Genomic DNA, 27,720 nt, shown 5'->3' with positions numbered 1-27,720 from the left:
TGGGGTCCAGTTGTGGGGCCTGAACTCTGGGCCTGGGTGCTGTCCCTCAGCTCTTCAGCTCAAGGCTAGTGCTCTACCACATGAGCCACAGCACCACTTCCGGTTTTTTTCTTTTTGCTTATGTGGTGCTGAGGAATCGAACCCAGGGCCTCGTGCATGCAAGGCAAGTGCTCTATCACTGAGCTACCTTCCCAGCCCTGGAAGCTAAATTTTTTTTAATTTTTAAATTTTAAATTAAAAAAAATAAGAGTTGTATGCCCTGGAGATTAGCTGTGGTCTCCACAGCCTATTTACTACCTTTCCCTTTACAATCGCCAACTTGTGCTCAGAGCAATTCTATCACTCTTCCATTTCAATTTCTCCAGGAATTTTTTTTTTTAACCAATAGTTGACAATAACTGATGAAATAATTTCCTGGATAGAATTAAAAATATTTCAAGATACAGGAAAAATAAGATCACTAGTATTCTGGCCATAAAGAAAATGCAAATCAAAACAATATTGAGATTCCACTTCACCCATTTAGACTGGCCATTATGAAGAAAATACTAATAGATGCTGGAGAGGATTCAGCCCAAAGGGATCCTGAATACACTGTTGGTGGAAATGCAAACTTGTTCAATCACTATGGAAAGTAGTAAGGACATTCCTCAAATTTAAATATAAACTACCCTATGAACCAGCAGCATATTTACTCAAAAGATTACCAGCACAGCCATGTTTACAGCAGCATTTCACCAATGCCAAGGTATAGAAAAGATGCTCAGATGCCTCTCAATGGATGAATGGTTCAAGAAAATGTGGTTTATATACATATATATATTATATATATAATGAAATTTTACTCATCCATGAGAAAGAATGATACTGTACCATTAAAAAAAAATGAAGACTTGGAAAATAGTAAGTCAGGCCCAGAGACACAAAAGATTCATGTTTTCCCTTGTATGTGAAAGTTAGATTTAGTTTATGGACTTGTAAGCATGCAAGTATATGCAAGTGTATACAAAAGGGAGAACTCAAATAGTGTAATTCTTTAGAAAGGCAAAATCAAAATGCAGCAAAATAAAACACCAGGAAGTGGGTACTCAAAAGAGGTTGGGTGGGGTCCAGGAAAACAGGGTAGACAAATGATGAGAAGAGGGTGAAAATGCAGACAAGAATCCAATATATATCCTAAAAAATATTAAGAAGAGTGAGAGAAGGGTGTAAGGAAGAAATGGATAAGAATGTTCAAGGGCTAGGAAGGTGGCTCAGTGGTACAGTGCTTGCCTTGCATGCATGAGGCCCTGGGTTCAATTCCTCAGCACCACATAAGCAAAAAGAAAAAAGCCGGAAGTGGCGCTGTGGCTCAAGTGGTAGAGCGCTAGCCTTGAGCTGAAGAGCTGAGGGACAGTGCCCAGGCCCAGAGTTCAGGCCCATGACCGACCAAAAAAAAAAAAAAAAAAAGAAGCAGCAGCAGCTCAGAGACAATGCCCATGCCCTGAGTTTAAGCCACAGGACTGGCCAAACAAAATAAAAACAGGTGAAATAATAATGGGGGATGTAGGGGGGAAGTTGGGAAGAGATGTGAAGGGTAAACAAAGGAGGAGGCTGCAATGCTTGCTAAGAAATGTATGCATTAACCTGCCCATGTAATTGTAACCCCTCTGCACAGTTTGTTCACAAAAAATAAAAATTTAAAAAAAAAGAATGTTCAAAAGGGTGACTTTCATAAACTGCTTTGTTAAATGGCAACTCCTCTGCACAACTACTTAATTTAAAAAATAAAAGCAAAAAAATTAAAAATAAATATTAAAAAATTAGTATATAAGAAAAGTCTGTTCTTTGGAAGACTTCCACAAAAGAAATTTTAAGTCATGAAATATCAGTAGTTGTAATATTTTAAATGCTCAAAAAAGAAACCAAGAAAGTAAAAACACACTGGTTGAGATATTGTAGATGTAGACAGTAGCAAAGAGTGATTAAAAGTAACTAGGAAAAAAATATGCAAAGTAATTCACTATACAGTACCATTGGGATAGGATGACATGCTATTAAGCATATAGAAAACTATTTTATTTATGCATTCTTAACAGCATTCTTAGTACTCAATATGAAAATTTAGAAATCTTTATTATCAAAACTTCTTTGTTCATTTCTGATAGCCTAACAAACCTGAAATTACTTTTCACTAATGTATATTCTAAGAGTATGTTATATGACTCAGAATTTTGTCAGCAGTGACTGTCTTAAGCTAGGTTTGTTGTTTTTTAATGGTAATATATCTGACACTGTAATATGTCTGAATTTGGATATTTGAAATGTACTTACAAGAAGTAACTAAAGAGCCAGATACTGGTGGCTCAGACCTGTCACCCTAGCTATTGAGGAGGCTAAGATCTGAGGATCAAAATTTGAAGCCAGCCAGGCAGAATAACCAGAGATTCATTATCTCCAACTAACTAGTAAAAAGGCTGTGGTGGAGGTGTGGGTCAAGTGGTAAAGCACTAGTTGTAAGTATAAAAGCTAAGTGAGAATTTGAGGTCCTGAGTGTAAGCCCTGATAAAAGATGTGTAAAGAGTGGGGCTGGGGAGACGGGCGCTAGTGGCTCACGCCTGTAATCCTAGCTACTCAGGAGGCTGAGATCTGAGGATCGCGGTTCAAAGCCAGCCCGGGCAGGAGAGACCGTGAGACTCCTATCTCCAATAAACCACTAGAAAACCGGAAGTGGCGCTGTAGCTCAAGTGGTAGAGCGCTTGCCTTGAGTTGAAGAGCTGAGGGACAGCGCCCAGGCCCAGAGTTCAAGCCCCACGGCAGACCAAAAAAAAAAACAAAAGAGTGGGGCTGGGAAGGTGGCTTAGTGGTAGAGCACTTGCCTTGTCTGCCTGAGGCCCTGGGTTCAATTCCTCAGCACCACATAAGCAGAAAAGGCTGGAAGTGGCGCTGTGGCTCAAGTGGTAGAGCGCTAACCTTGAGCTGAAGAGCTGAGGGACAGTGCCCAGGCCCAGAGTTCAGACCCCACGACCGGACCCAAAAAAAAAAAAAGATGTGTAAAGAGTGTAAGCATGATAAAAGAATTAACTAAAGTCTACTACTATCACTACAGAAAGCAAAATTAAAAACACAAATAGCTAGGCATGGTGGCTAACACATATAATTCTAGGCAAAAAATAAGAGGACAGCCAGTTGAGGCCAGCTGAACACAATATTCAGACTCTAATCTCAACCAATAAAAGGTGATTGCTTGTCATCTAAGGTATGTGGGAAGCATTTAATAGGACTGTAGGGCAAAACTCAAGACCAAAATGAACCTTAATGAAAGCTGTGGATCAATAGGAGGCTGGAGGGACAGAGAAGAAAAATTGGGTTATTCTGAGCAAAACACAATATATGTACATCTGAAATACCATGTTGGAACACTTTGGTGCAATTAATACACTCTAGAAAAAAAGATGAATGGAGCTGGGTGCCAGTGGCTCACACTTGTAATCCTAGCTACTCAGGAGACTGAGATCTAAGGATCATAGTTCAAAGCCAGGCCTGGCAGGAAAGTCCAGGAGACTCTTATCTCCACTTAAGCACCAGAAAAACTGAAAATGGAGCTGTGTCTTAAGTGGTAGAGTGCTAGAAGCCTTGAGCAAAAAAGCGCAGAGAAAGTGCCAAGGCCCCGAGTTCAAGCTTTAGGACCAGCACACATAAAGATGAATGGGATAAAAAAGTAAAACAGACTTTTGCTGGAGGAGAGGGGATAGGTACCAGCAAGACATGACTAGACTGAAAAAGGAGCTGAATGAGTAAGAATATAGTCAAGATAGTTTATTTTCATACCATAATGAAACCCCCTCTTGTACAACTAATATATGCTAATAAAAGGGGGGAAAGGAAACAAAGGGCTGGGGTTCTGGCTCAAATGCTAAAGCACCTGACCAGCACAAAGCCCTACATTCAAACTCTAGTCTCACCCTCCCCTGAAAAAGTTCCTATTCTCAAGGGCACTATACTCTCTAACCTGTGCGGTGAAACACACTTAAATGTTCTGACATGCTTTCACTATCTGGATGATTTCCCCTTATAGCACTGCCATAGTATGATTTTATAAAAACGCAGCCATTAATTGTATACCAACTACATACCTGGCACTATTAGACATTTGGCATATATTATCTCAAACACTTGCAAAAACATTTGTACTATGGGTATTATTCTTAATTTTATCTCAATTCTACTTTCCTCTAAGGCTAACCATCCTGACCAGGAGTATACACAGCCAGATGAGATGGCACATGATTGCAGTACTAGCAACTTCAGAGGCTAAGGCTGGATGATTACTTGAAGCCAGAAGAGTTTTGATACCAGTCTAGGTAACCTAACAAGACTCAAAATAAAACAAAGCAAATCAGAACAGAACAAACTAACAACTGTCACTGAAGGTCAAAACAAGTCTTCTTAAAAAAGTCAAAACTGATTCCAGCTCATATTTAATATATACTGTTTTAATTCTATGGGATTAATGCTTAGCTAATTTTTTTGGGGAGGTCTGGTCGTGGGGCCTGAACTTTGGGCCTGGGTGCTGTCCCTCAGCTCTTCAGCTCAAGGCTAGTGCTCTACCACTTGAGCCACAGCGCCACTTCCGGCTTTTTTCTTTTTGCTTATGTGGTGCTGAGGAATCGAACCCAGGGCCTCAGGCATGCAAGGCAAGTGCTCTACCACTGAGCCACCTTCCCAGCCCATGCTTAGCTAATTTTTATTCATTACTTAGTTCACAGTGAAGCCATTTAAGAAAGCAAGTCAAGAAATGTCAGAACATGGGCACCAGTTGCTCATGCCTGTCATTCTACTCAGGAGGCTGAGATTCAGAGGACTGCAGTTCAAGATCAGCTTGGACAGAAAAGTCTGAAAGTTTCCATGTCCAAAATAACCATTAAAAAGCTGGTGTGACCTGGGCATCGGTGGCTCATGCCTGTAATCCTAGCTACTCAGGAAGCTGAGATCTCAGGATCGTGGTTCAAAGCAAGCTGGGGCTTGCTCCAATTAACCACCAGAAACCCGGAAGTGGTGTCGTGGCTCAAGTGGTAGCGCGCTTGCCTTGAGCTGAAGAGCTCAGGGACAGTACGCAGGCCCAGAGTTAAAGCCCTACGACCCACAAAAGAAAAGCTGGTGTGGCTCAAATGATAAAGCACCAACCAAGCGATTGAGTGATTGCAAAGCCCTGTCAAACTTGTAGTTCTAGCAGGAAAGAAAGGAAGGATGGGAAGATGGGAAGGAAGGAAGGAAGGAAGGAAGGAAGGAAGGAAGGAAGGAAGGAAGGAAGGAAGGAGAAATGAAAAAAAAGTAAGGTTTTCATTTTAGCTCACTAGCTCTACTTCATGTGAATGGTCCAATAGTTCCTTGAGCTTTGTTCATTTTATCTACTCCTCTAATACTATTTTAAAACAAGAACTAGAATTTTGGCAACTGAGCTGGATGAAATGATATATGTTATATATAAAGCAAAAAGCAATGACATTAAAATATGACAGAACGCTCAAAAAGAAAAGAGCAGAGCTATAAAGAATTATGAAGAAGAAACTCAAATGGTAATTTTAACATTTTCTAAAAATAATTCTTTGGTGCTAAGCCTTTTTTTTTTAATGGTTTTTGTTTTGTTTTGCAGGTCCTGGAGTTTGAACTCAGGGCCTGGGCACTGTTCCTGAGCCTCTCTGTGCTCAAAGCTAGCACTCTACCACTTGAGCCACAGTGTCACTTCCAGCCACTTTCATGAACTTTTCTGCCTGGGCTGGCTTCGAACCACAATACTTAAATCTCAGCCTCCTGAGAGTAGCTAGGATTATAGGCATGAGCCACCAGCATCCAGCTTCAGGGTTATTTTTAATGTCACTACTATCACAGACAAAGAAAAGCTTCAGATTAAGGACTTAAGGTATAACAGTTAAAAGCAATGCACGAAATGGAGAGAGTAAGGAAAGGGGTGACATTGTCCAAAAGAAATGTACTCTTTTTCTGACTTATGTAAGTATAACCCCTCACCTTTATAATAACAACTAAAATTTTTTTAACTAATAAAAAAAAAGGAATGCATGAAGCTAATTGGATCCTAGATGGAGAGCAACAGAATGATTACAAAAGGTACTTTGGAGACACCAGGCAAAACAATGCAGACTGTATAGTTAATGCATTCTTTTTTCTTTTTCTTGGTCATGGGGGCTTGAACTCGGGGCCTGGGTGCATCCCTGAGCTCTTTTGCTCAAGGTTAGCACTTTACCACACTTTAAGCCATAGATACTCTCCCAATTTTTGAGTAGTTAACTGGAGATAAAAGTCTCACGGGGGGCTGGGAAGGTGGCTCAGTGGTAGAGTGCTTGCCTTGCATGCATGAGGCCCTGGGTTTGATTCCTCAGCACCACATAAGCAGAAAAAGCTGGAAGTGGCGCTGTGGCTCAAGTGGTAGAGTGCTAGCCTTGAGCTCAAGAGCTCAAGAGCCCAGGCCCAGAACTCAGGCCCCAGGACTGGCAAAAACAAAAACAAAAAAAACAACAACTCCCCCCCCTAAAAAAAAAGTCTCACAGGGACTTTTCTGCCTGGGCTGACTTCAAACCACAATCTTCAGATTACCTCCTGAGTAGCTAGGATTAAAGGTACTAGCCACCAGTGCCTGGATAGTAAAGGTGGTATTCTATTCAAGCCAGGTTCCAATGGTTCACTCTTACAATCCTATCTACTCAGAAGCTATGAGAATCTTAATTTGGGGGCAGCCCATGGGCAAACAATTCCATGAGATTCATCTCTAAAAATCATAAATTGAGGTGTGGCTCAAGTGGTAAAGCACCAGCTGTGAGCAAGCTCCAGGCCTTGGGTTCTAAGCTCTAGTGAGAGAGGGAAAACAAAAAACAAACTCCCACAGCTTTGTATTCTCACTAAAATTTGCTGAATTTGACCACTATACTGTAGTTATAAAAGAAAGAGATACTGTTGATCCAGAAAACATATGCCTATCTATTTAGGAACCTACAACTTATTGTGAAAAGTTTCACAAGAAATACAAGTGTAAAAGGGTATAGATCCAGAGAAACATCCAACAAAAATTTATAAATGCAGGGAATAAAATGTAAAGAATTCCTTGTACTATTCCTATAATTTTCTTGTAATTTAATGTTTCTCAAAGTAAAGCTGTCTTACATTTCTAATATAAAATACCAAAATGAAATCTATTAGAATTGATATTTTTGTGTATGTGTGTGCCAATCCTGCTTGGGGCTTGAATGCAGAACCTAGACACGGTCCCTGAGATTTTTTTGCTAAAGGCTAGCACTCTACCACAAGAGCTACATCTCTACTTCTGAGATTTTTATGGTTAACTGGAGACAAGTCTCACAAACTTTGCTGCCAGAGCTGGCTTTGAACTTTGACCCTTGGATCTCAACTTCCAGAGTAGCTAGGATTACCAGCATGAGTACTTTGTTGTTGGGTTTTTTGTTTTGTTTTTGGTAGCTAATTGGAGATCAGAGTCTCACAGACTTTTCCATTCAGTCTGGCTTTGAACTGCAATCCTCAGATCTCAGCAACATTTAAATATGGCCAAGCGTAAGCCTGGTGCCTGGTAATATTTAAAACTTTGTTCCCATACTAACAGTACCTCACAGTAGAGCCCTGGCCAAAATAATGTAAGTAAAAAACTCAACTATAAGTATCTAATTTACTGTGAAAGACTTGTCATAAAGTATTCTACAAAACCACTACAATATTCATTCAGAGACTGACCTCTTTCTTATGCCACATGTTATTTAGGCAACAATTGCTTATTCTTTAAGTATAACCACATATTAAAGTGCTATAACAGTATAAATATTTGTAAAGCTCTATATGTTTTTGTATCTGACCTAATGTCCTTTTCCCAGACCTGCTCTTCCAATCTTGGTCTCTTCTGTTTCCCATTCTCCATATAATTCTCCACTGTAGATGTCACTCGAATTCTCCCTGACTGAGGCATTGAGCCATGTCCTCCTTGTCTGTTGAAACACTTTACAAATAGTTAACCTATAGAGAAAAGGAAGGTTTTGAGTTGAACTTCATGTGTATGGAAGGAAGTGTATGTGCTTGTGGCTTACAAACTCTTCAAATAGTAAATATTCTATACTATCTTTAACAAATGCATATAAATATGCAAATACAGACATAATATAAATATTGTTACTTATTTTGGTAAAAAAACAAAACTGCTTTCTCCTCCTCCCAAATTCAGAAGCATTTAAACTGTAAGAGGTATTATACTCATATTCCTCATAAACCATGAACCAAAACTTCTTAAAAGTAACACTACATGTCATTTCATTATCCATAATTACAGATTTTAACAGATGTGTATTACAATTGGAAACCAGTATTCAGTTGGCAGTTTAGCTGAACATTGAAACAATGTTGTTTGTCTTCCTTCCTTTACCTTTCCTTTTCTCCATCACCTTCCTTTCCTTTCTTTTCTTTTTTTTTTTTGGCACTGCCATAGTTTGAACTCAAGGTCTAGCACTTGCCTATTACATACATACACATACATACGTGTATATACATACATATGTATGTGTATGTGTGTGTATAATATATATATATATTTCCCCCAGTACTAGGATGTGCTGTTTTTATTTTTTTGCTGGTACTGGGTCCTCTAGCTTTCAAAAGGCTTTTTTACTCATAGCTTGCCCTCTCCTACTTGAGCCATACCTACACTTCTGCCATATTGCTGGTGTATTTAAAGATAAGTCACTCCGATTGTCTGCCTGGCCTGGTTTTAAACATCACTCTCAGATCTCAGCATTGTGACTAACTAGGATGATAGTGTTAAGCCACTGGTAACTGACTCACCAATACCAAGCTTTGAACTCAGCCTTGTGTTCTTGTTCACCTGCCACTTTACCTTTTTGCTAGTATTTAGGAAATGGAATTTCTCAAACTTTTCTACCCTTGCAGGCCTTTAACCTTAATCGTTTGGATCTCAGATTGAATAGGTAGGATTACAGGCATGAGATCCTGGCATCCAGAATGATTCTTAAATTTTAACTCTACTAAGGCTGGATACCACTTTTAGATGTCAGATAAAATGTTTTAAGAACTTTGAAAAATATTGTGGCAATATAAATACAAATATGTGAAGTATACTCAAACATATGTGGGAGATATTTATTATTCTAAATAAAATTACCTTTTTTAAATGAAATGGACAAATATTAGAAAACTAAGATGATGGCTCTAGTCACAGGACTTTATTGGAAAAAATGCAGTCCACTGAGAAAATGCTCAGGACAACCTGAACATGAAATGCTGCTTTGTACTAAGTCAAAACAAAAAATAAATAAATAATCCTCTTGTGCTTGCTATTCAACTCTGAAAGATGTGCAGATTCCAAACTTAGGGGAAAATATGCAGTTATCTAAAAGAGAGTTTTTGGCTTCCCGCTACCTGTCTCTTTTGAATGCCTAATAAGATTAGAAATGTTAAAGTTTAGTACAAAAATGGCAAGTATGGAGATAAAAATCTACAATGAATCATCAAAATGGGATTTGGGGCCTAAAATTGTTGTAATTATGTTCACAATTTCATTAAGTAGACTATGAAGAAAATTTACCAAATTCAGTTTCACAGTTGTCTAATGTTTATTTCTATAATATTAATTCATGGAACACTAAAAAGTTAACAATGCATGTTATCATTTCTACAGAACTCAGTACAAAACTAATGCAAAGAGATATAGCTAAAAAACAAAAAGATGAAACAGAAGACAAATAAACTTTGAAAATACTCAATCCAAAAGAATGTGGGGAGGGAAGGGAAATCCCAAGCAAGATTTGTAATAATAGGTTCACTCACAATTGCCTGACATTACTTCAGCTAGTCTCTCTCTCTCTGATGTAACAGTTAGCTAGTTTTGTTCAAAACAAACTTAAACCACTTGAAAGATACAGCAAAGAATATATATATATATGTATTTTTATAATTAATAATGTTTTCCACTACGAATAGATCTAATATGTATAAATTAAGAATTCTAATACTTGGGGGTTTTTCAGTGCCAGTCCTGAGGCTTGAATTCAGGGCCATGGCATTGTCCCTCAGCTTTCTTGCTCAAGGCTACCACTCTACCACCTGAGCCACAGCTCCATATCCAGCTTTTTGGTGGTTAATTGGACATATGTATCTCATGGACTTTCCTGGCTCTGCTACCTTCAAATCGTGATCCTCAATCTCAGACTCTTGGGTAGCTAGTATTACAGGCATGAGCCATTAGTGCCTGGCTAAGAATTACAATACTTTAATCATTCAAAAGGTAGCTTTTCCAACAACTTGCCAGCAAAAAAAGATCACCTACAACATTTTAACATTGTATCTGCCATGTTGATATGTCCTAGATACCTAAATATTTTAACTTTCTGTAATATAGCACTGTGCTTTTACCATCACAAATACTGGTTTTTGTGAGAAAAAAAAACTTACCTATCCATGCTATAATGAAAATAATGAGAAACTTTTTTTTAAAGGCAAGAAAAAAAAAAGAACTCTTATAAGGGAAATAAATCCATTTTCCATACTGGGCTAAGTACTCTAGTATTGAAAACATAACTCACTATGGTGCTATTCCTAAAATTGAAATTTCTGAGTACTGAATGTTCCCAGATTAAGCAGGAAATATCTGAGAGGCTCTTGTTTGGTGAAGGAGGTGTCGGGGGATGGGGGGTAGGAGCGTGTTGGCCCAGCCTGCCATATGCCTCTTCAGAGTCAGTTCGCTGTGGACACTGGCCTATTGCTTTGCTAGGTGCTACTTGCTCGGCCCATGGGGTGGGTAGTGTGGCACAGATTCCTCTCTGAATCTTGGGTACTGCTCTGAGCAATGTCACCCTTTACACCAGAAAGCTCGCGGACACTATGAGGAAAAAAATAAAACAAGAAGAAAGTGGAGGAGATACTAGGAGGAAGAGGAAAATGTGGCAGAAAAAGTTCTCCACCATCAAGTTGTAAAAGGCAAAGTGGAATACCTCCTAAGCGGAAGGGTTTGTCAAATGAGGACAATACATGGGAGCCAGAAGGCAACCTACATTGCCCCTACCTCACTGTTGAGTTTAGTCTCAGAAAATAGCACAAGAAACAGAAGTCAGAGGGAGGTAAGTGTAAAGCTGATTATGATTCTGAAGATATATGGAGAGGAAAGCAAACCAAAGAAGACATAAGAGTTAGGTAAGTCACAAGGCTTTTCTCCGGTTTGGAGCCGGAGCCAATTACAGGAGCTACAGACTCCAGTGGAGAGCTCATGTTACTGATGAAATGGATGAACTCTGATGACGCTGATCTATCAAGTTCCTGACAAGGAAGCCAATGTCAAGTGCCCACAGGCTGTGTCAGATCCTTCAGTGAAGAAAGGTTGACGTGGCTATTCCTACCCCTCAGAGGATGACAAGAATTAACTCTCCGGAGTAGCAGCCTGTCACCTCTGACTGTGGGTTTCAAATGGGGAGGAATGAGTTCTATGTGTCTTGACACAGTAAGGTGGCTTGAGAAGATGTCCTTTGAAGAGCCTGTGTTGTTTCTATGTATGGCAGCAGCCCAAGTGCTTTAAAGCCGCCCAGCTGTTCACCTCTGAGGGAAGGTGGGATGAGGGCACAGAATCAGTGGAAAACCAGTGAAAAGTGCAGCAGTCCAGCCCACTGGCTGCACTGGACATTGATGAAAGTGAACAAGGCCAGATAGGGCAGAGACAGGAGGGAGGAAATGGGAGAGAATGAGAGAACAGATGATACATGCAAAAGGAAGGAAATGTACTTATTACCTGAATTATGTAAAGGTAACCCCGCTGTATATCATCTCTAAAACAACAAGAAAGTAATTTTAAAAATTAAAAATTTGTTCATTTAAAAATGAATAAAGCCATCCAGCCCAGTAGAGGGGGAAGGGTTAAGTGTTTGAAGGCAACCCAGTCCTCATTTTGCTAAGAAAGCCAAAGAGCCTCTACGAAGGACAGAACTTACAGAAATGGGTATGTGGGAGAGCAAAAAGATACTGTTGATCTTCAAAAAGCATCTCCGTAACCCACAGCCTTCTTCCCAATAGTGTTAACTGCATTTTTACAGTGTACCATATGTGTAGTTTTTGGCTGTTACTGGTGTATTGTTTGTGACTGGGGAGGGAGATGAATTAGGATCACTTTGGTTTAAATTTGGAGCTTGATTGGGGAAATGGTGAAAAAATGTTAAGAACACCTAAGATTTGGTTCTGTGTTCAGAATATTTTACCTTACCAAAAAATATGAGGACTGTGAGACTGTTTAAAAACTCCCTGGGCTGGGAAGGTGGGTCAGTGGTAAAGCGCTTGCTTTGCATGCATGAGGCCCTGGGTTTGATTCCTCAATACCATATAAGCAAAAAGAAAAAAGCCAGAACTGGTGCTGTGTCTCAAGTGGTAGAGCGCTATCCTTGAGCTGAAGAGCTGAGGGACAGCGCCCAGAGTTCAGGCCCCACGACTGGACCCAAAAAGTAAAATAAAATAATAAAAAAATAAAAACTCCTGACTCAGCTTAATGTTGCCCATGAAGTTAGGCCAGTTCCTAAATTACCAAAGCTGCCATTCTGGAGATGGCAACACATTGAGGAGTGGGGAGTCTTTATTGGAGAGTATAGGCAGGCAGACCATTCTGTTGCCTTAGAGGTGCTAAATCTTTAAACTGGACAAGAAACTCCTCTTCCCCACCCCCTCAATTATTTTTTCAATTTGTCCACTTAAGCCACTGGCTTGAATTATGTTGGGAGTGCTGAGGAGTGTAGGAGATAGAAGAGCTTCATGCTGTTGCAATCTGTTTTTTGATCTTTGAACTCTGAGACCATTAGTGTTAGGGTTGAGTCACAAACAAATTTAATTGAATCTCTCCAACAGTTTAATTTTCCCCAAACCTCTGGTCTCAGAAGATTAACCTTTCATACTAGGACAGTGCTTTCCTTAAAAAGTACCAAGAAAAAGAGTACAAAATAATAAGCATTAACAGATACCCAAAAATGTCCTTTTTCCTTCTTGTGCTGACCTTGAAATCTCAATCCTCCTGCCTCAGCCTTCCAAATGTTGGGATTATAGGCATATACCACCAAATCCGGCTAAAATTGCTCCATGGATTCTTGACATCAAAGATCTACATCTAGATCTACATTGTAAAGTCTTTTAGGTATATGTTAGACATCTGTGAAAATTTTGTTTAACTGTGAAATTAATACCACACTGTCAGTTATCTTAAGTAAAACTACAGACTTAAAAAAAGGAAATAACTGAGTTCATATCTGTAAGATCTGCCCCAGGCCATGCAGGCCCTGGGCAGACACCTCCCTACCTCTTGGCTAAGTTTCCACCCAGAATCTGTTACCTAGGTAACTGGCACACTTGGAAGCAGTCACTTCCCCCTCTTGCTAGGTTACCTCTTGGGCCACCTCTGGTCACATCTCCCATCTGACTATAGAAGGGTCCCAGGCCAAGGGTCACATCCAGATCCAATGTGGCCACACCTTTCCCTGAGCAGGCCACACCACTTCTTGTCAATGGCCTAGATAAATCCTGGCCTGAAGGTGGGACCCCTTTGGTAAATAAACTTTTTTTCCTCCCTGAACAGCACAGTGATTTTCTCTTCATAAGCTACCTAATGAAACCTACCTAATATACCTTACAATATCATCCTCCCAATCTCTTAGGTATCATAAGAGAAAAGGGGACACAGCCAAAGGGAATGCAAAAATAACAAGAAAAAGACTTCAATGTTCCCAAAGCACTGGGGAACATCCATCCAAAGCATCCATGAGGGAATCTTCTGTTGGTCTTTTAAAAGTAAAGGGGATGTTGTGACCCCATTCCAATATTGGCAAAGCTGTGGCAAAGAGGAGATATAGTATAGAATTTAATTGTGTTATCTCCAAAAACAGCCAACGTCTTCTTGTTTACAGGTTGGTGACCAAGATTCCACCATTCACCTTAACCAATGCCTGAGTCTTGAAAACTGGCAAACTTCTACACTTTTAAATAATTGCTTTACAAACAAAGCCCCTTTACTGCTGTTAGAAAATCCCATAAGCTTCTCAAGCCCCAAATGAATGGACAGTATCTATTCAAGTCCTTCATCATTTTCCAACTAGTGTTCTGTTGTTGAAGAATTACAAAATATTTCTCTTCACTTATTTTCTTTTTAAGTTCTCATATACTTTTTTTTTGGGGGGGTCCGGTCGTGGGCCTGAACTCTGGGCCTGGGCGCTGTCCCTCAGCTCTTCAGCTCAAGGCTAGCACTCTACCACTTGAGCCACAGTGCCACTTCCGGCTTTCTCATATACTTTAATATCTTTCTTTTGCAAAAGCAGTTTAAGAGTTCCCAAGTGAGTATCTAGTGAACACACTGATGAGTTGCAGAAAAATGTATCTATGTATCTATGCCTTCCTTTAACAAACTGTGCCCAGGGGAAAAGAATTTCAATAGATTCCTTACACTAAATACAAACTTTAATCCAAGTTGGATTCTAAATATAACTGTAAAATCTACAACTATAAAACTTCTAGTAGAAAAATCTTTGTGACCCTTGAGTTAGGTGAAGACTTCCTAAACAGAACACCAAAAACAGAAACCAGAAAACAAAAACTGAACATTTGGACTTTATCCAAATTAAAAATTTCTTACTGTAAGCATTATGCCCACCTTTGGTCCTCAGCTCCACCCAGACCTGAGCTCCTCCCTGCCCTGAAGTTCCCGCCATACAGCTGGCTCCTCCCTTTTTCCCCCCAGACCCACCAGAACTCCCATCTACCTCACTTCCTACCCCCAGACCCTGCAGCTACCTAGATAGAAGAGCTTGCCATGTGCTTTCTCTCTGGGGAAAATATGGCTCCTCTAATAAACCTTGTAATAATCTTTCTCCTGTGCCTGCCTGCCTCCATTTGGTCCCCTAGGATGATGTGACAGACCTTTCACTTACCTACACACAATACAATTTTAGACAGCCATTAGGAAGAATAATATTATCATTTGCAGGAAAATGGATGGACCTAGAATAAATCATGTTAAGTGAGATAAGCCAAGCTCAGAGAGACAAACAGCACGTTTTCCTTCCATATGCAGACACCAGATCTAAAATACACCAGGACATGGTTAAGTTATACAGGACTCTCAAGCACACACACAGTATGCCTCACATACAGTATGAAAAAGGGTAGGAACACAAACGCACAATGCCTATGTGCCTCTGATCATATGAATAATATTTATTGAAATGAACTCCAGGAAATGGAAAAAAAGGTTTTTTTGTTGTTCTTTTTGTTGTCTTTTTGTCTTGTTTGTTCATTTATCTATTTTTGGGAAGGGTAAGGGGGCACAGAAATGGAGGGGCAATGGGTAAACAAATGCAGCAGTGGTACTCACTAAACACTATGTTGAAAATTAACTATACAACTTATGGGTAGGAACAGGAGGGAAAAACTGGTTGACAGTGAGGGAAGGAGTGACACTGTCCAAAAAGAAATGTACATTTTACCTGACTCATTTAACTGTAACCACTTTGTACCTTTATGACAATAAAAAATTAAAAACTTCTGCCATATAAAATATGCCATAAGGAGAAAAAAAAAAGAACCAAAGATAGGAAATATTTTCAAATCATTTATTGACTAGAGTCAAATGAAGAATATATAGCGAACTCTCAAAATTCAAAAATTATTGTCAAGTGGGTGGCTGCATACTTGTAATCCCAGCACTTTGCAGGCTTAGGCAGGAGGATTTTGAGATCCAGGCTGCCTGAATTGCACTAGCAAGTTCAAGGCCAGTCTAGGCTAAAGTGAGACCCTGTCTGAAAAACTAAATAAATAAATAAACGAGGAAAGGAGGGAGGAAGAAGAAAAAGAAGAGGAAAAGGGAGGGATGGAGAAAGGAAATAACCCATTAAAAAGAAAAAATATTTGAACAAACCAAGAAGACATTCAGAAAGCAAAAAAGCACATTAAAAATGTTCAGGGGCTGGGAAGGTGGCTCAGTGGTAGAGCGCTTGCCTTGCATGCATGAGGCCTTGTGTTCAATTCCTCAGCACCATATAAGCAAAAAGAAAAAGCCAGAAGTGGCACTGTGGCTCAAGTGGTAGAGCACTAGCCTTGAGCTGAAAAGCTGAGGGACAGTGCCCAGGCCCTGAGTTCAGGCCCCACGACCGGACTCCCCCCCCCCAAAAAAAAAGAAAAATGTTCAGTATCATTAGTCACTAGGGAAATATAAATTAAGACCATAATGAGATACTATCACACTAAATGATACTAACGTTTGTTTGTATGCCGAGTACTAACAAGAACACATAGCAAATGAAATTTTATACACTGCTGTTTGAAGTGTAAAACAGAAAAATTATGTTGGAAAAGTTTGGTAGTTTCATAAAACATATAAAATTACCCAGGCTCTGCTGCCCAAAGCTTATTATCCTAGCTACCTGACAGGTACAAGTTGGGAGATTTTAGTTCAAGGACAACCGAGGGATAAAAATAGTGACTCTATCTTAACTAGTGGCTGGGCACAGTGATGTACATTTGTTTTCCTAAGCTACAGGAAAAGCATAATTGCTGGGTGTAGTATGCCAGTGACAAAGGATAGCACAAATAGCAAGCCCAGGTCTACCAAGGCATAAATTGAGACTTTATCTTGAAAATATCCAATCTATGGTGGAATGGCTCAAGTAGTAGAATGCTTGCTTAGCAAACTCAACACCCTGAGTTCAAACTCCAATATCACCAAAAATAAATAAATAAAATATTCAGCCACCATACAGGAATTTTTATAGAGGCTTTATTTTTATGAGCTAAAATTAGAACTATCCAACTGTTCATTAATAGGTGAATAAAAAACTGTAGTAAATTCATACAATGGAATACGAGCTAACAATATAAGGGAATTGAACTACTGATGCAATCTAAAACAGGGACTATTCTAAAAGTAATTATGACAAATGAAAGCCAGGCAAAAAAGTTAAATACTGTATGATTTTATTTATATAGAACTCTAGAAAATATAAAGCATTTTATGACACAAAATAGGTTTATGTGGCTTAAACTATGGGAGGATCTACAAGACAAGGAATAAGGAAAACTAGGAAACTTTTAGCAGAAGTAGATACATTCCTTGTTGTGAGGAGCCCTGAGATCTGAGATCTCTTGGCTGAGAGATTGGAAGGCCAATCTCTTAGTAAAACTCCCAGAACACTGGGGGCTGGCTGGGGTCCTGGACAAATCACATGGTCCTGGCATAACCCAAAACTCTGGGTCCCTGGGGAGAGACAAAGGCTTTATGCAAGTTGCTGAATTGTTTACTGTTTGCCTCCTCTTCCTAAGATATGGAAGTCACTTATCACTTGTACACAAGAACATGTCACATGTTGGTGCTGTAACTTCAAACTTCAACAATTCTGATATCTTAACTTTCCTCACAAACTCAATAAAAACACTTGGTGGGACCATGAGCATCTGAAGCTGGCAGATTGGTTCAGATTCCCTGGTGCCCAAACTACAGTTGCACAGCCTGGTCTCCTGTTACTGTGCCTCTTTGGTCCCAGGGGACTGCCACACCTTGTCGATAATAATGATAAAACTTAGCAAGTACTAAGATATATCAAGAGTTATTAAGCTGTATGTTAAAAATGTGCAGTGTATTACATGTCAATTATACCCCAGCTCTTAATAACAAATGTTCATTTTTTAGAAGACTTCTAAAAAAGGATAAAAATCTATTGAGATACTAGTATCTGTTTAAAATACACACGTGCTCATGCATGTGTGCACAAACTTCACCAGTTTTTCTAAAAAGACTTAATTATCTCTGAAGGTTGCTGGAGAATCTTATGTCCCAGAGAATTCACTCCTCTTTGAATACTCATTTTTAAAGAGAAATAACTAAGCATTTATTCTGCATTTCCTATCATGTGTACACCTCTGAAGTGGATTAGATACATTGCAGATATTTTTTACAGCTAGTAAATGACAAAATTTTGAACTCCTACTGAATTAATACATTTAATCCTTATATATAAGTGGCTGCTAATTTCATACACACAAAAGCTAATCTTACATTTGTTTTCTGGTAGAAAAACACAACCAGCTATTCTAGCCCAATCAAAAAACTTTAAAAATCAGTTCAAACAAAATCTGAGGAAACATCTAAACCCTAATTACTGGAAACAGAGAAGAGTAAATACATTAGACCTTTGATTTTTCTAAAATATATCTGAGAGACCTATTAAGCAATTAAATCATGAAGACCTAACATGGATCTGAATTGAAAAGTAAAAATTTACATAAACCTAACATGTCTGAGCCCATTATAAATCTGAACACTAGATAGTCAATTAAAAATAAAAGAATTATTTGGCTTTTACATGAGATAACAGCATCATAGTTATATTTGGTTGGTATTGGGGCTTGAACTCTGGGCCTGGGCGCTATCTTTCCGATCTTCAACTCAAGGCTAACACTCTACCACTTGAGCCACAGAGCCACTTCTGGTTTTCTGGGTGGTTTACTGGAGATTGGAAATAAGAGTTTCACGGACTTTTAAGCCAGGGCTGGCTTTGACTCTCCATCCTCAGATCTAAGCCTCCTAAATCGCTAGGATTACAGGCATGAGCCATCGACCCCAGCTTGTATTTGTTTTTAAAACTGTCTGTTAAAGACATATACTAATGTATTTACTGATTACATGCTGTGATTCAGGAATCTGCTTCCACGGAGAAGTCGGAGAACCTAAATTAAATAACATTATCCATAAGTTTATCAGTTTTGAAACTTGATACTGTAAGCATTATGCCCACCTTAGGTCCTCAGCTCCACACAGAACTGAGCTCCTCCCTGCCCTGAAGTTCCTCACATACAGCTGGTCCCTCCATCTCGCCACCCAGACCCACCTGAACTCCCATCTACCTCACTTCTTTCTCCTGTGCCTGCCTGCCTCTGCGTGGTCCCCTGGTATGGATGTGACAGCTCCTTTCAGATACAATATTTCCTTTGTTCTAATTTTAAATAACTTGAATTTTTATAATAAAAATGATTAATTATCCGTTCAATTTGCTTTGAATTTTCTATACAGATAAAAACTCATAAATTTTTATCAACAGTATGTCTACTCAAGACATACTTTATTCTTTTTTAAATAAGGCTACCAAACAGGTATATAACCTCAGTACATTAAAAATTAAACTTCTTAGGGTTGAAGGCCTAGCCCAAGTGGTAGAGGATCAACCAAGCAAGTATGAGGCTGAGATCAAACCCTAGTTCCTCCAAAAAAATAAAATTAGACCTGTTAAATTCTAGATGAGTCATTCTACGTTTTCTCATATACATTCTACCTTGTACCATTCTCAGCACAAGGTAGATAACTATTTTAAACAGTATTACATCTAGAAAACAATATCCAATAGGTCTCAGATAGGCCTAACTAGTGGTCTTCTCAAAAGCCCCAATTTCCTCCAGGAAAAACTTCCCCAAACAACTTAAGAATTAATTGCTTCACTTTCTATTCTTCCTCTAAAACAATATTCTTCTAATTAGGTGTCTATACACTGTCTGATCATTTGGTACCTGTTATTTGGTATGTGACAGGACAGTCATGAAACAACCACAAATGCTTCTTGTTGCTGTCAGTAGCCCATGTGCCTGACTAATTTTATATGGCTCAAGAATGATGTTAGGGGGCTGGGAAGGTGGCTCAGTGGTAGAGCATGCCTGAGGCCCTGGGTTCGATTCCTCAGCACCACATAAGAAAAAAGAAAAAAGCCGGAAGTGGCGCTGTGGCTCAAGTGGTAGAGCGCTAGCCTTGAGCTGAAGAGCTGAGGGACAGCACCCAGGCCCAGAGTTCAGGCCCCATGACCGGACCCCCCCCCTCAAAAAAAAAGAATGATGTTAGAAACATCCACATAACCTTTGGCAGAAAAAAAGATTTCTCAACCCTGCTTATCTCAAAGAGTTTAAATCTTTATCTTTAAATTCCCATAGTTGATTGTTTACATGTTGCCTAAATGCAGTTTCTCCTTTGACTTGATAAATTTCTAAAAGAATATACAATATTGGGCTAGGAATGTGGCTTGGTGATAGAGTGCTTGCCTAGCATTCTTGAAGTCTTGGGTTCCATTCCTCAGCACCCCATAAACAGAAAAAGCCAGAAGTGGCACTGTGGCACAAGTGGTATAGTACCAACCTTGAGCAAAAGAAGCTAAGGGACAGTGCCCAGGCCCCAGGCCCCAGACCCTAAGTTCAAGCCCAGGACTGGCAATAAATAAATCAATCCTTCGTACCATGGATATTGGATATCCAGTTGTTGAGGATAGAGTACAGTTAACTACATGTCTGTATTTATAACACATTGACAGTAGAGCTAAGCAGCCATAACTTAAAATAGCACAAAGTAAACTACACTGCTGTCACAAAATTATCATTGTATACATTAATACTGCCCACCAAAACCTAAATTTTATTTCATGCTATTTATATAATTCTGTAGATGTTTCAGTCATTTAATGACATGCTACCTTTCAACCATCTAAACTTTTCACTTTAAATCACTTAATTAATTTACTTTTACTTTGTTTGGGGCACCATTTGTTTCTGGGAAGACAAAATTAAGGGCAGAAAACACTCAGTAGATCACAAATGATTTGAACACATCTGACTATAACATGGAAAGACTGAGATCTTCAAGCCAGGCAGTAAGTCGCTCACACCTGTAATCCTAGCTACTCAGGAAGCTGAGATCTGAGGATCGCAGTTCAATGCCAGCTCAGGCAGGAAAGTCTGTGAGACTTTTCTCTTCAACAAACTACCAAATAAACAAGAAGTGGAGCTTCTCAAGTGGTAGAACTCTACCCTTGAGCAAAAACAAGCTCAGAGAGAACACCCAGGACCTGAGTTTAAGCCCCCAAGACCAGCACCAAAAAAAGAAGAATTGAAAGCTTCAGAACGAAGCTATATAATGTGGGAATTTAAAGTTTTGGGGCCTGAAATTTGAGTTTTTCATTATATTACTGTGTTTGGTCAAAGCTGTGTGCAATAAATCCATAAATAAGGTAGGCTTTCTGTATTTTATACTTAAGAGTTAGTTCTAAGCCCCACAACCAACAACAAAAAATAAGAGTTTTCTACGGGCTGGGAAGGTGGCTCAGTGGTAGAGCACATGCCTTGCATGCCAGAGGCCCTGGGTTCGATTCCTCAGCAACACATAGGCAAAAAGAAAAAAGACAGAAGTGGCGCTGTGGCTCAAGTGGTAGAGCGCTAGCCTTGATCTGAAGAGCTGAGGGACAGCGCCCAGGCCCAGAGTTCAGGCCCCATGACCGGACCCCCCCCCAAAAAAAAAGTTTTCTAAGCCCCACAACCAACAACAAAAAAAAGTTTTTATCTAGATTTAAAAGAAGCAGATTCAGTGGGAGTGAATGGCAACTGATCTAGTTGCATTCTCACATTTCTACAACGTATAAAAGCAAGGATTATGAGCCTTCAATGTCAACAGAACCAAAACAGAAACATGGGAGGAAATTAAATCTTAAGAGTTCAAGAAGAAAAATATTCTCATCCTGTTTCTTATACAAATTCATCTGGTTTATTCATCTACATTGTAGATATGCATATTTTAACTTATGAGACAATTCCTCTCATTACATAATAAAACACCCACTTACTGAGAAAAATCCAAAGAGAACAGTAAGTGCTCTCTTCAGAGACAAGGGATCCTGCAAATGAGCCAAGGAAGCCTTTCTATATCTATTTTTCAAATGTTTCTGCATCATCATATTCCATGTTACACTATTTATGAAACTTTAATTATGAAATTAATATTATTCTTACCAGATTTAAGACCTGAAATTTTGAAGATGGCACTTGGTTTCCCATTCGTGACAAATCCTAGGAGTTGCCATACTGGCATTCCATTTGAATCAGGATAGGAAAAGTAGACAGATCCTCCCATTCCCTCAGGAAATGGAATTGTTCCCAACATAAAAACCACAACATGGTTGATACTTTCATAATCAGGCAAGTCAAAAACAAATTTATCCTCTGCCACTTGCTGTGCAGCTGTTTGCACCTAGAAAATAAGAAACTCGTCTTAGTTCAACCATTTGATGAGCTCCTATAACCCTAATATCACTCACTATAAACTACGTCACCAGCCTGGTTGATCATGGTCATTACAGCAAAGATAATGTTAACATTATAGTCCCATTATAAAACTACCAAATATGCCAGAAAAGTGTTTCCTTTATTAGAGACTCTAAAAACTCACATTTAGCCTTAAAATGATTACTTAATAAATGCAATCTTGGGGCTGGGAAGGTGGCTCAGTGGTAGAGCGCTTGCCTTGCATGCCTGAGGACCTGTGTTTGATTCCTCAGCACCACATAAGCAAAAAGAAAAAAGCCAGAAGTGGCTCTGTGGCTCAAGTGGTAGAGTGTTAGCCTTGAGCTGAAGAGCTGAGGGACAGCACCCAGGCCCAGAGTTCAGGCCCCACGACCGGACCCAAAAATAAATAAATAAATAAACAAATAAATAAATGCGATCTTTTCAAAATGGTTACTCCTTTCAGAAGTACCATGAAAACCTTTTTCTTAAATTAACTACAGCTTAAGAATGTTAAAAAATGAAAGTTGTTAAAATTACCACATTACCAAGCTCTTATCCTCCTGTTTGAAAATACAGTATTTGAGCCAGCGCTGGTGGCTCACTGTAATCCTAGCTACTCAGGAGGTTGAGATCTGAGGATCGAGGTTCAAAGCCAGCCTGGACAGGAAAGTCCCTGAGACTCTTATCTCCAATTAAAACCCAGAAAACTGGAAGTTGTACTGTGGCACAACATGGTAGAGTGCTAGACTTGAGCTGAAAAGCTCAAGGACAACGTCCAGGCCTAGAATTCAAGCGCCATAGCACAATGAAAATACAGCATTTGGGATAATTAAAATAGGTAAGCAGACCAGGCACGTCTGTATTGCTAGATACTTGTGAGGCTGAGAACAGAGGGATGACAGTTTGAGATCAATGTAGGCAAGAAAAGTCTGTGAGAGCCCCTTCTCAACTATTTGCGTGCAGTGGCTCACAAAATGTCATGAGAAGGTAAGACTGAGACTGAGAGAATGCAGGTGGTGGGCCAGCTTGGAGAGATGGAGAAAAGCTGGGTGAGATGACATATGCCTGTGAGCCCATGTAACAATAGAAGACCTAAAATCAACTAACTTTGTTACAGTAGGAAGCAAGATTCTATGCTAAACATAACCAGAAAATAAGAATGGAGGTATAGCTCATCAGTATAGCACAAGGTTAGAAAATGTGACACTCTTGATTTCAAAATCCCTAATACCAGTAAAGAATAAAACAGATAAGCAATCTAGAATTAATTAGTTTGCAAGTTCTTGAAGATATCATATTAACAAGTTCAGCTACTCACAAAATTTGTAACACAAAACAATACAATAAATGACTTCTGCAATCACTTGTGGATGACAGAGCCAAAAATTCTGAGTTGGTGGACTCACATTCCCAGCTAGGATGAAAAAGGTTATGCTGTGCCTTCTAATTTCAGTCCACATGCTTTGAATGAGTGTCTTCTTTAGTCTATTTAATGCCACATTCTACATTTTATACTTCTTTGTGGGTTTCCAATTTAAAACAGCCCAGATTTATAAAGTGTTAGCTAGAATTTCAAACTGTAAAAACACTATAAAATGCTTTATAGAGAAAATACAGTTTTGAGCCAGGCACCTGTGGCTCATGCTTGTAAACCTAGCTATTCAGGAGGCTGAGATCTGAGACTCACAGTTCAAAGCCAGCCCAGACAGGAAAGTCTGTGAGACTCTTCCAATAAACCACCAGGAAACAGGGAGTGGTGCTATGGCTCAAGTGGTAGAGCACTAGCTTTGAGCTAAAGAGCTGAAGGACAGCACCCAGGCCCAGAGTTCAAGCCCCATGACCAACAAAAACAACAACAAAAAACCTAAGTTTTCCTCAGGCATGAGTTATAAAGAAGTTGAGACAGAAGTTCAATATTGATTAATCAACAATATCTATTATTAAATACATCTTTGAACAGAAAAGCTTAAAGTTATGATGTTCAAAAATTCTACCATGCTCAGACTGATATCTGAGGATCATGGTTCAAAGCCAGGCTAGGCAGGAAAGTCTATGAGACTCTCCAATTAACTACCAAAAAAAAGCAGGAATTGGTGCTGTGGCTCAAAGTCTTAGAGCACTAGCCTTGAGGAAAACAAACTCAGGGAAAGCAAGCACTCAGGCCCTGAGTTCAAGCCCAAGACTAGCACCAAAAAAAAAAAAACAAAGAAAAAAAAAGACAAGATAGGAAGGGAAGGAAGGAAGGAAGGAAGGAAGGAAGCAAGGAAGGAAGGGAGGGAGGGAGGGAGGAAGGGAGGGAGGGATGGAAATGCAGTCGTTTCAAGATGTTCTTAGGTCATTTTGCCCTTCATTATACTACAGAATTTAAGTACAAAAAAAAAAAAGAATTTAAGTACCAAAGACCCACCCTCCAACTCCCCCACAAAAAGTCTTTTCTTGGAGAAGCGACTAGATAAATAGAAATGAAATATCTATTTATCAGAAATGAAATTTGGTGTTCATGGCAGGTGATGCTGCTCAGTTGGTAAAGCACTTGCCTACCACACAGGAGGATCTGGGCTCAGTGTTCAATCCCAGGAGGGATTGGGAATCCCCAGGGGAGGGAAAGGGAAGAAGGAAGAGGGAAGAGAGGAGAGAGAGAGAAAGAGGAGAGGGGAAGAAAAGGGAGAGAGAAGAGAAGGGGGAGATAATCAGCTTTGAGTAAATACACACATATATTCATATAGCTTTTTTCTTTTAAAACATGCATTTTTAATATCATCTACTAATTAAACTCATCTGAGTCCCATGCCAGTTCCAAATTGGTCCCTTCATTCTCTCTATCCACAACAGGAGCAATCCAAAATCTCCCTAGGGTTACCAACTACCCTCACCCCTATGGGGGCTTTCTGCCATTCAAAAGACAAACTGAGTTGAACTAGAGGTGCTTGCACAGGATACATTACCAAAAGCTAACTTTAAAAAAATTAATAAAAAGGCTCTAATATTTAATAAAGTAGGGACAAAGCAGAAAGGAAAAGAACTCTAAGTGAAAGGAGTCAGGTTTAAAAACATTATCTCTGTAAGGTTAGTTTCTAAAGAAACAAGATCTTTTCCCCCACCCCCAGATTATTCCTTAACAATTTCAGGTGCCGATCTCATTTACAAAATCTGTCAAGAGAGTTAACCTCTTCTGCCCAATAAGAAACATTTGGCTCACACCTAAATTTAGGGCATTACAAGTAGCAAACTTTGAAATAAGCTAAGCACGGTTTTTACTACGGACCTTCCTTCCAAAGGAACCCAAGCAACCTCAATCTCGGAGAAAGTTAGCTGCACACAAAAATCCCAGGTTTACTTCTAACTTAGGTTACGAGTTTGGACCAGTACTGACACTTAAGCTCAGGATTAAATTCCTCAGCTTCAGAATTGGAATAGTGACCATCACGGAAGTCATTTGGCTCAACTGCCAATTGGTCGCCTCACAAAAGGCAGATACAACGAGAGAGACAGGGTGCACGGCGCTCAGACCTACAGGGTGACTGCTATTCAAATACGAATAGGGACCCGGCACCCCGCGTCCACCTCACACACCCGAGTGCACCCCGCGTCCACCTCACACACCAAGCGTCCACCCGCCACCTCACACACCCGAGTGCACCCCGCGTCCACCTCACACACCCGAGCGTGCACCCCGCGTCCACCTCACACACCGAGCGTGCACCCCGCGTCCACCTCACACACCCGAGCGTGCATCCCGCGTCCACCTCACACAACCGAGTGCATCCCGCCACCTCAAACACCCGAGTGTACCCCGCGTCCACCTCACATACCCAAGCGTGCACCCCGCGTCCACCTCACACACACGAGTGCGCCCCGCGTCCACCTCACACACCCGAGTGCGCCCCGCGTCCACCTCACACACCCGAGCGTGCACCCCGCCACCTCACACACCCGAGTGCGCCCCACGTCCACCTCACACACCCGAGTGCGCCCCACGTCCACCTCACACACCCGAGCGTGCACCCCGCCACCTCACACCCCCCTGAGTGCGCCCCGCGTCCACCTCACACACCCGAGTACACCCCGCGTCCACCTCACACACCCGAGTGCGCCCCGCGTCCACCTCACACACCCGAGCGTGCACCCCGCCACTCACACCTGAGTGCACCCTACTACCTCACACACCCGAGTGCGCCCCGCGTCCACCTCACACACCTAGCACCCCAGTCCCACTTCACACACCCGGCATCCCGCTCGGCCCTACAGGGGGTGACTGCTATTCAAACACCAAGAGTAGGGCGCCCGGCTTCCCGCGCCCACCTCACACCCCCAAGCTTGCACCACAGACCACGCGCGAGTTCGCCCGCGCCTCGCACCGGCGCCCCGCCCCAAATCCTCCCAGGCCCGTTCCCGAGGCATCCCGCCCCGTCCTCACCAGCCTCCCCGCCACCAGGCAGCCAAACATGGCGGCAGCGGCGGCTCGGCTCAGCCGGCAGAGCCCTGAACAAGAGAATAGGAATCCAGCGGCTACAGTCGTAATGGAGCCCAAGAGCCTTCTAGAATTTGCCAGAGGAAGCCGGTCCCACCATTACATAGCGACAGGGACAGAGGCAAGGAACGCCTTCTGCCCCCACGACCTCTGACCCTCCCTTCACTAGCGCGCCCCTCAGGAATGAGCACTTCCGGGCCTTACCCCCGCTTCTTCCTTCTAAGGGGAAAAAGTGAGCCAGGACCAGTAGGAGACTACAAGTCCCATGGTGCACTGCGAAGACTTTCGGGAAGGAAAAGCCCGGCCAATTTGAAAGTTGTGATTGGCTAACCAATGTTCTCTGTCCTCTGACAGTAGGAATCCAAAGTTTCTAGTGTGGTGCTGGAGAAAGGTGTTTCTAAAATTCCTGTGCGCAGTGGCATGCTTTTACAATAATCGCCTCACGACATCCTTACAAAACCCCCAGGAGATAAGAATAGTAATCTCCGTTTCATAGCTTAGGAAGTTGAGTTTCGGTATGATCAGCCCCCAATCTTTACACAACAGTACATACGGGGTCTGAGTTTCAAGTCCTACCCCAACTAAGGGGTACTTTTTGTAATGTCTCACGTGCACTAATTTTTAGCAGGTTTTGGATTTGTTTACAATGCCGTTCTAGCTCTTTCCACTTACTATCCCCAGGAATTTACTGTACAACTATGTGCAACATATAACTACTTTGTGCCACTGTGGACCCCTTTGTAAAGTAAGAACAGCGATTGTGCCTATCTCGTACGGTTGCTGGGAGGATTAACACTGAGAATATACGTACTGCCTGGCAGTGGTTAGTTTTATTGTAAAATTTCCGTTTTGTGGTTTTTTTTTCCCCTATTGCATTTGCAGGAAAGATTAATAGGAAATACAAAACAATAGCCAAGGTAAGTGGCACCAAGTTCTTATTGCTACCAGTACTCATTCTTTCATGACTTCAATTCCCTTTCCTTTGGGGATGGGAGATAGTATGAGGTCTTTACACAACTTGAAATATCTGCACTTGGTTACTAGTCATAAACACATCTGTATTCCCAGCCCAGGTTATTATATATGAAGCATCAGTCCCGGGCCTACCTGGTAAACTGACTACCTATTTTTATCTCAGATGA

At 40.7% G+C, this 27,720-nt stretch overlaps 1 protein-coding gene across 3 annotated transcripts in view; it reads right to left on the bottom strand.

The window, feature by feature from the left end:
• The window catches only part of LOC105983963 (chromosome unknown open reading frame, human C11orf73), a 36,094-nt gene extending 9,304 nt beyond the window's left edge, over positions 1–26,790 (bottom strand). The window contains exons 1-2 of one of the 3 annotated variants that reach the window (XM_013013995.1): positions 26,525–26,790; positions 21,835–22,072 (exon numbers count right to left, since the gene is read on the bottom strand). In XM_013013995.1, the coding sequence (XP_012869449.1) occupies positions 21,835–22,072; positions 26,525–26,554 (268 nt within the window). In that variant the 5' untranslated portion in view covers positions 26,555–26,790. Of the gene's footprint in view, positions 1–7,859; positions 7,999–21,834; positions 22,073–26,524 lie in introns of those variants that run through there. The other 2 variants (XM_013013997.1, XM_013013996.1) reach the window with 2 other exon arrangements.
• Positions 26,791–27,720: the final 930 nt, after the last annotated feature.

The sequence above is a fragment of the Dipodomys ordii genome, unplaced genomic scaffold (assembly GCF_000151885.1).
Source record: "Dipodomys ordii isolate 6190 unplaced genomic scaffold, Dord_2.0 Scaffold22, whole genome shotgun sequence".
In the NCBI taxonomy this organism is placed as follows: domain Eukaryota; kingdom Metazoa; phylum Chordata; class Mammalia; order Rodentia; family Heteromyidae; genus Dipodomys; species Dipodomys ordii.
This window is presented reverse-complemented; position numbering and strand designations above follow the sequence as displayed.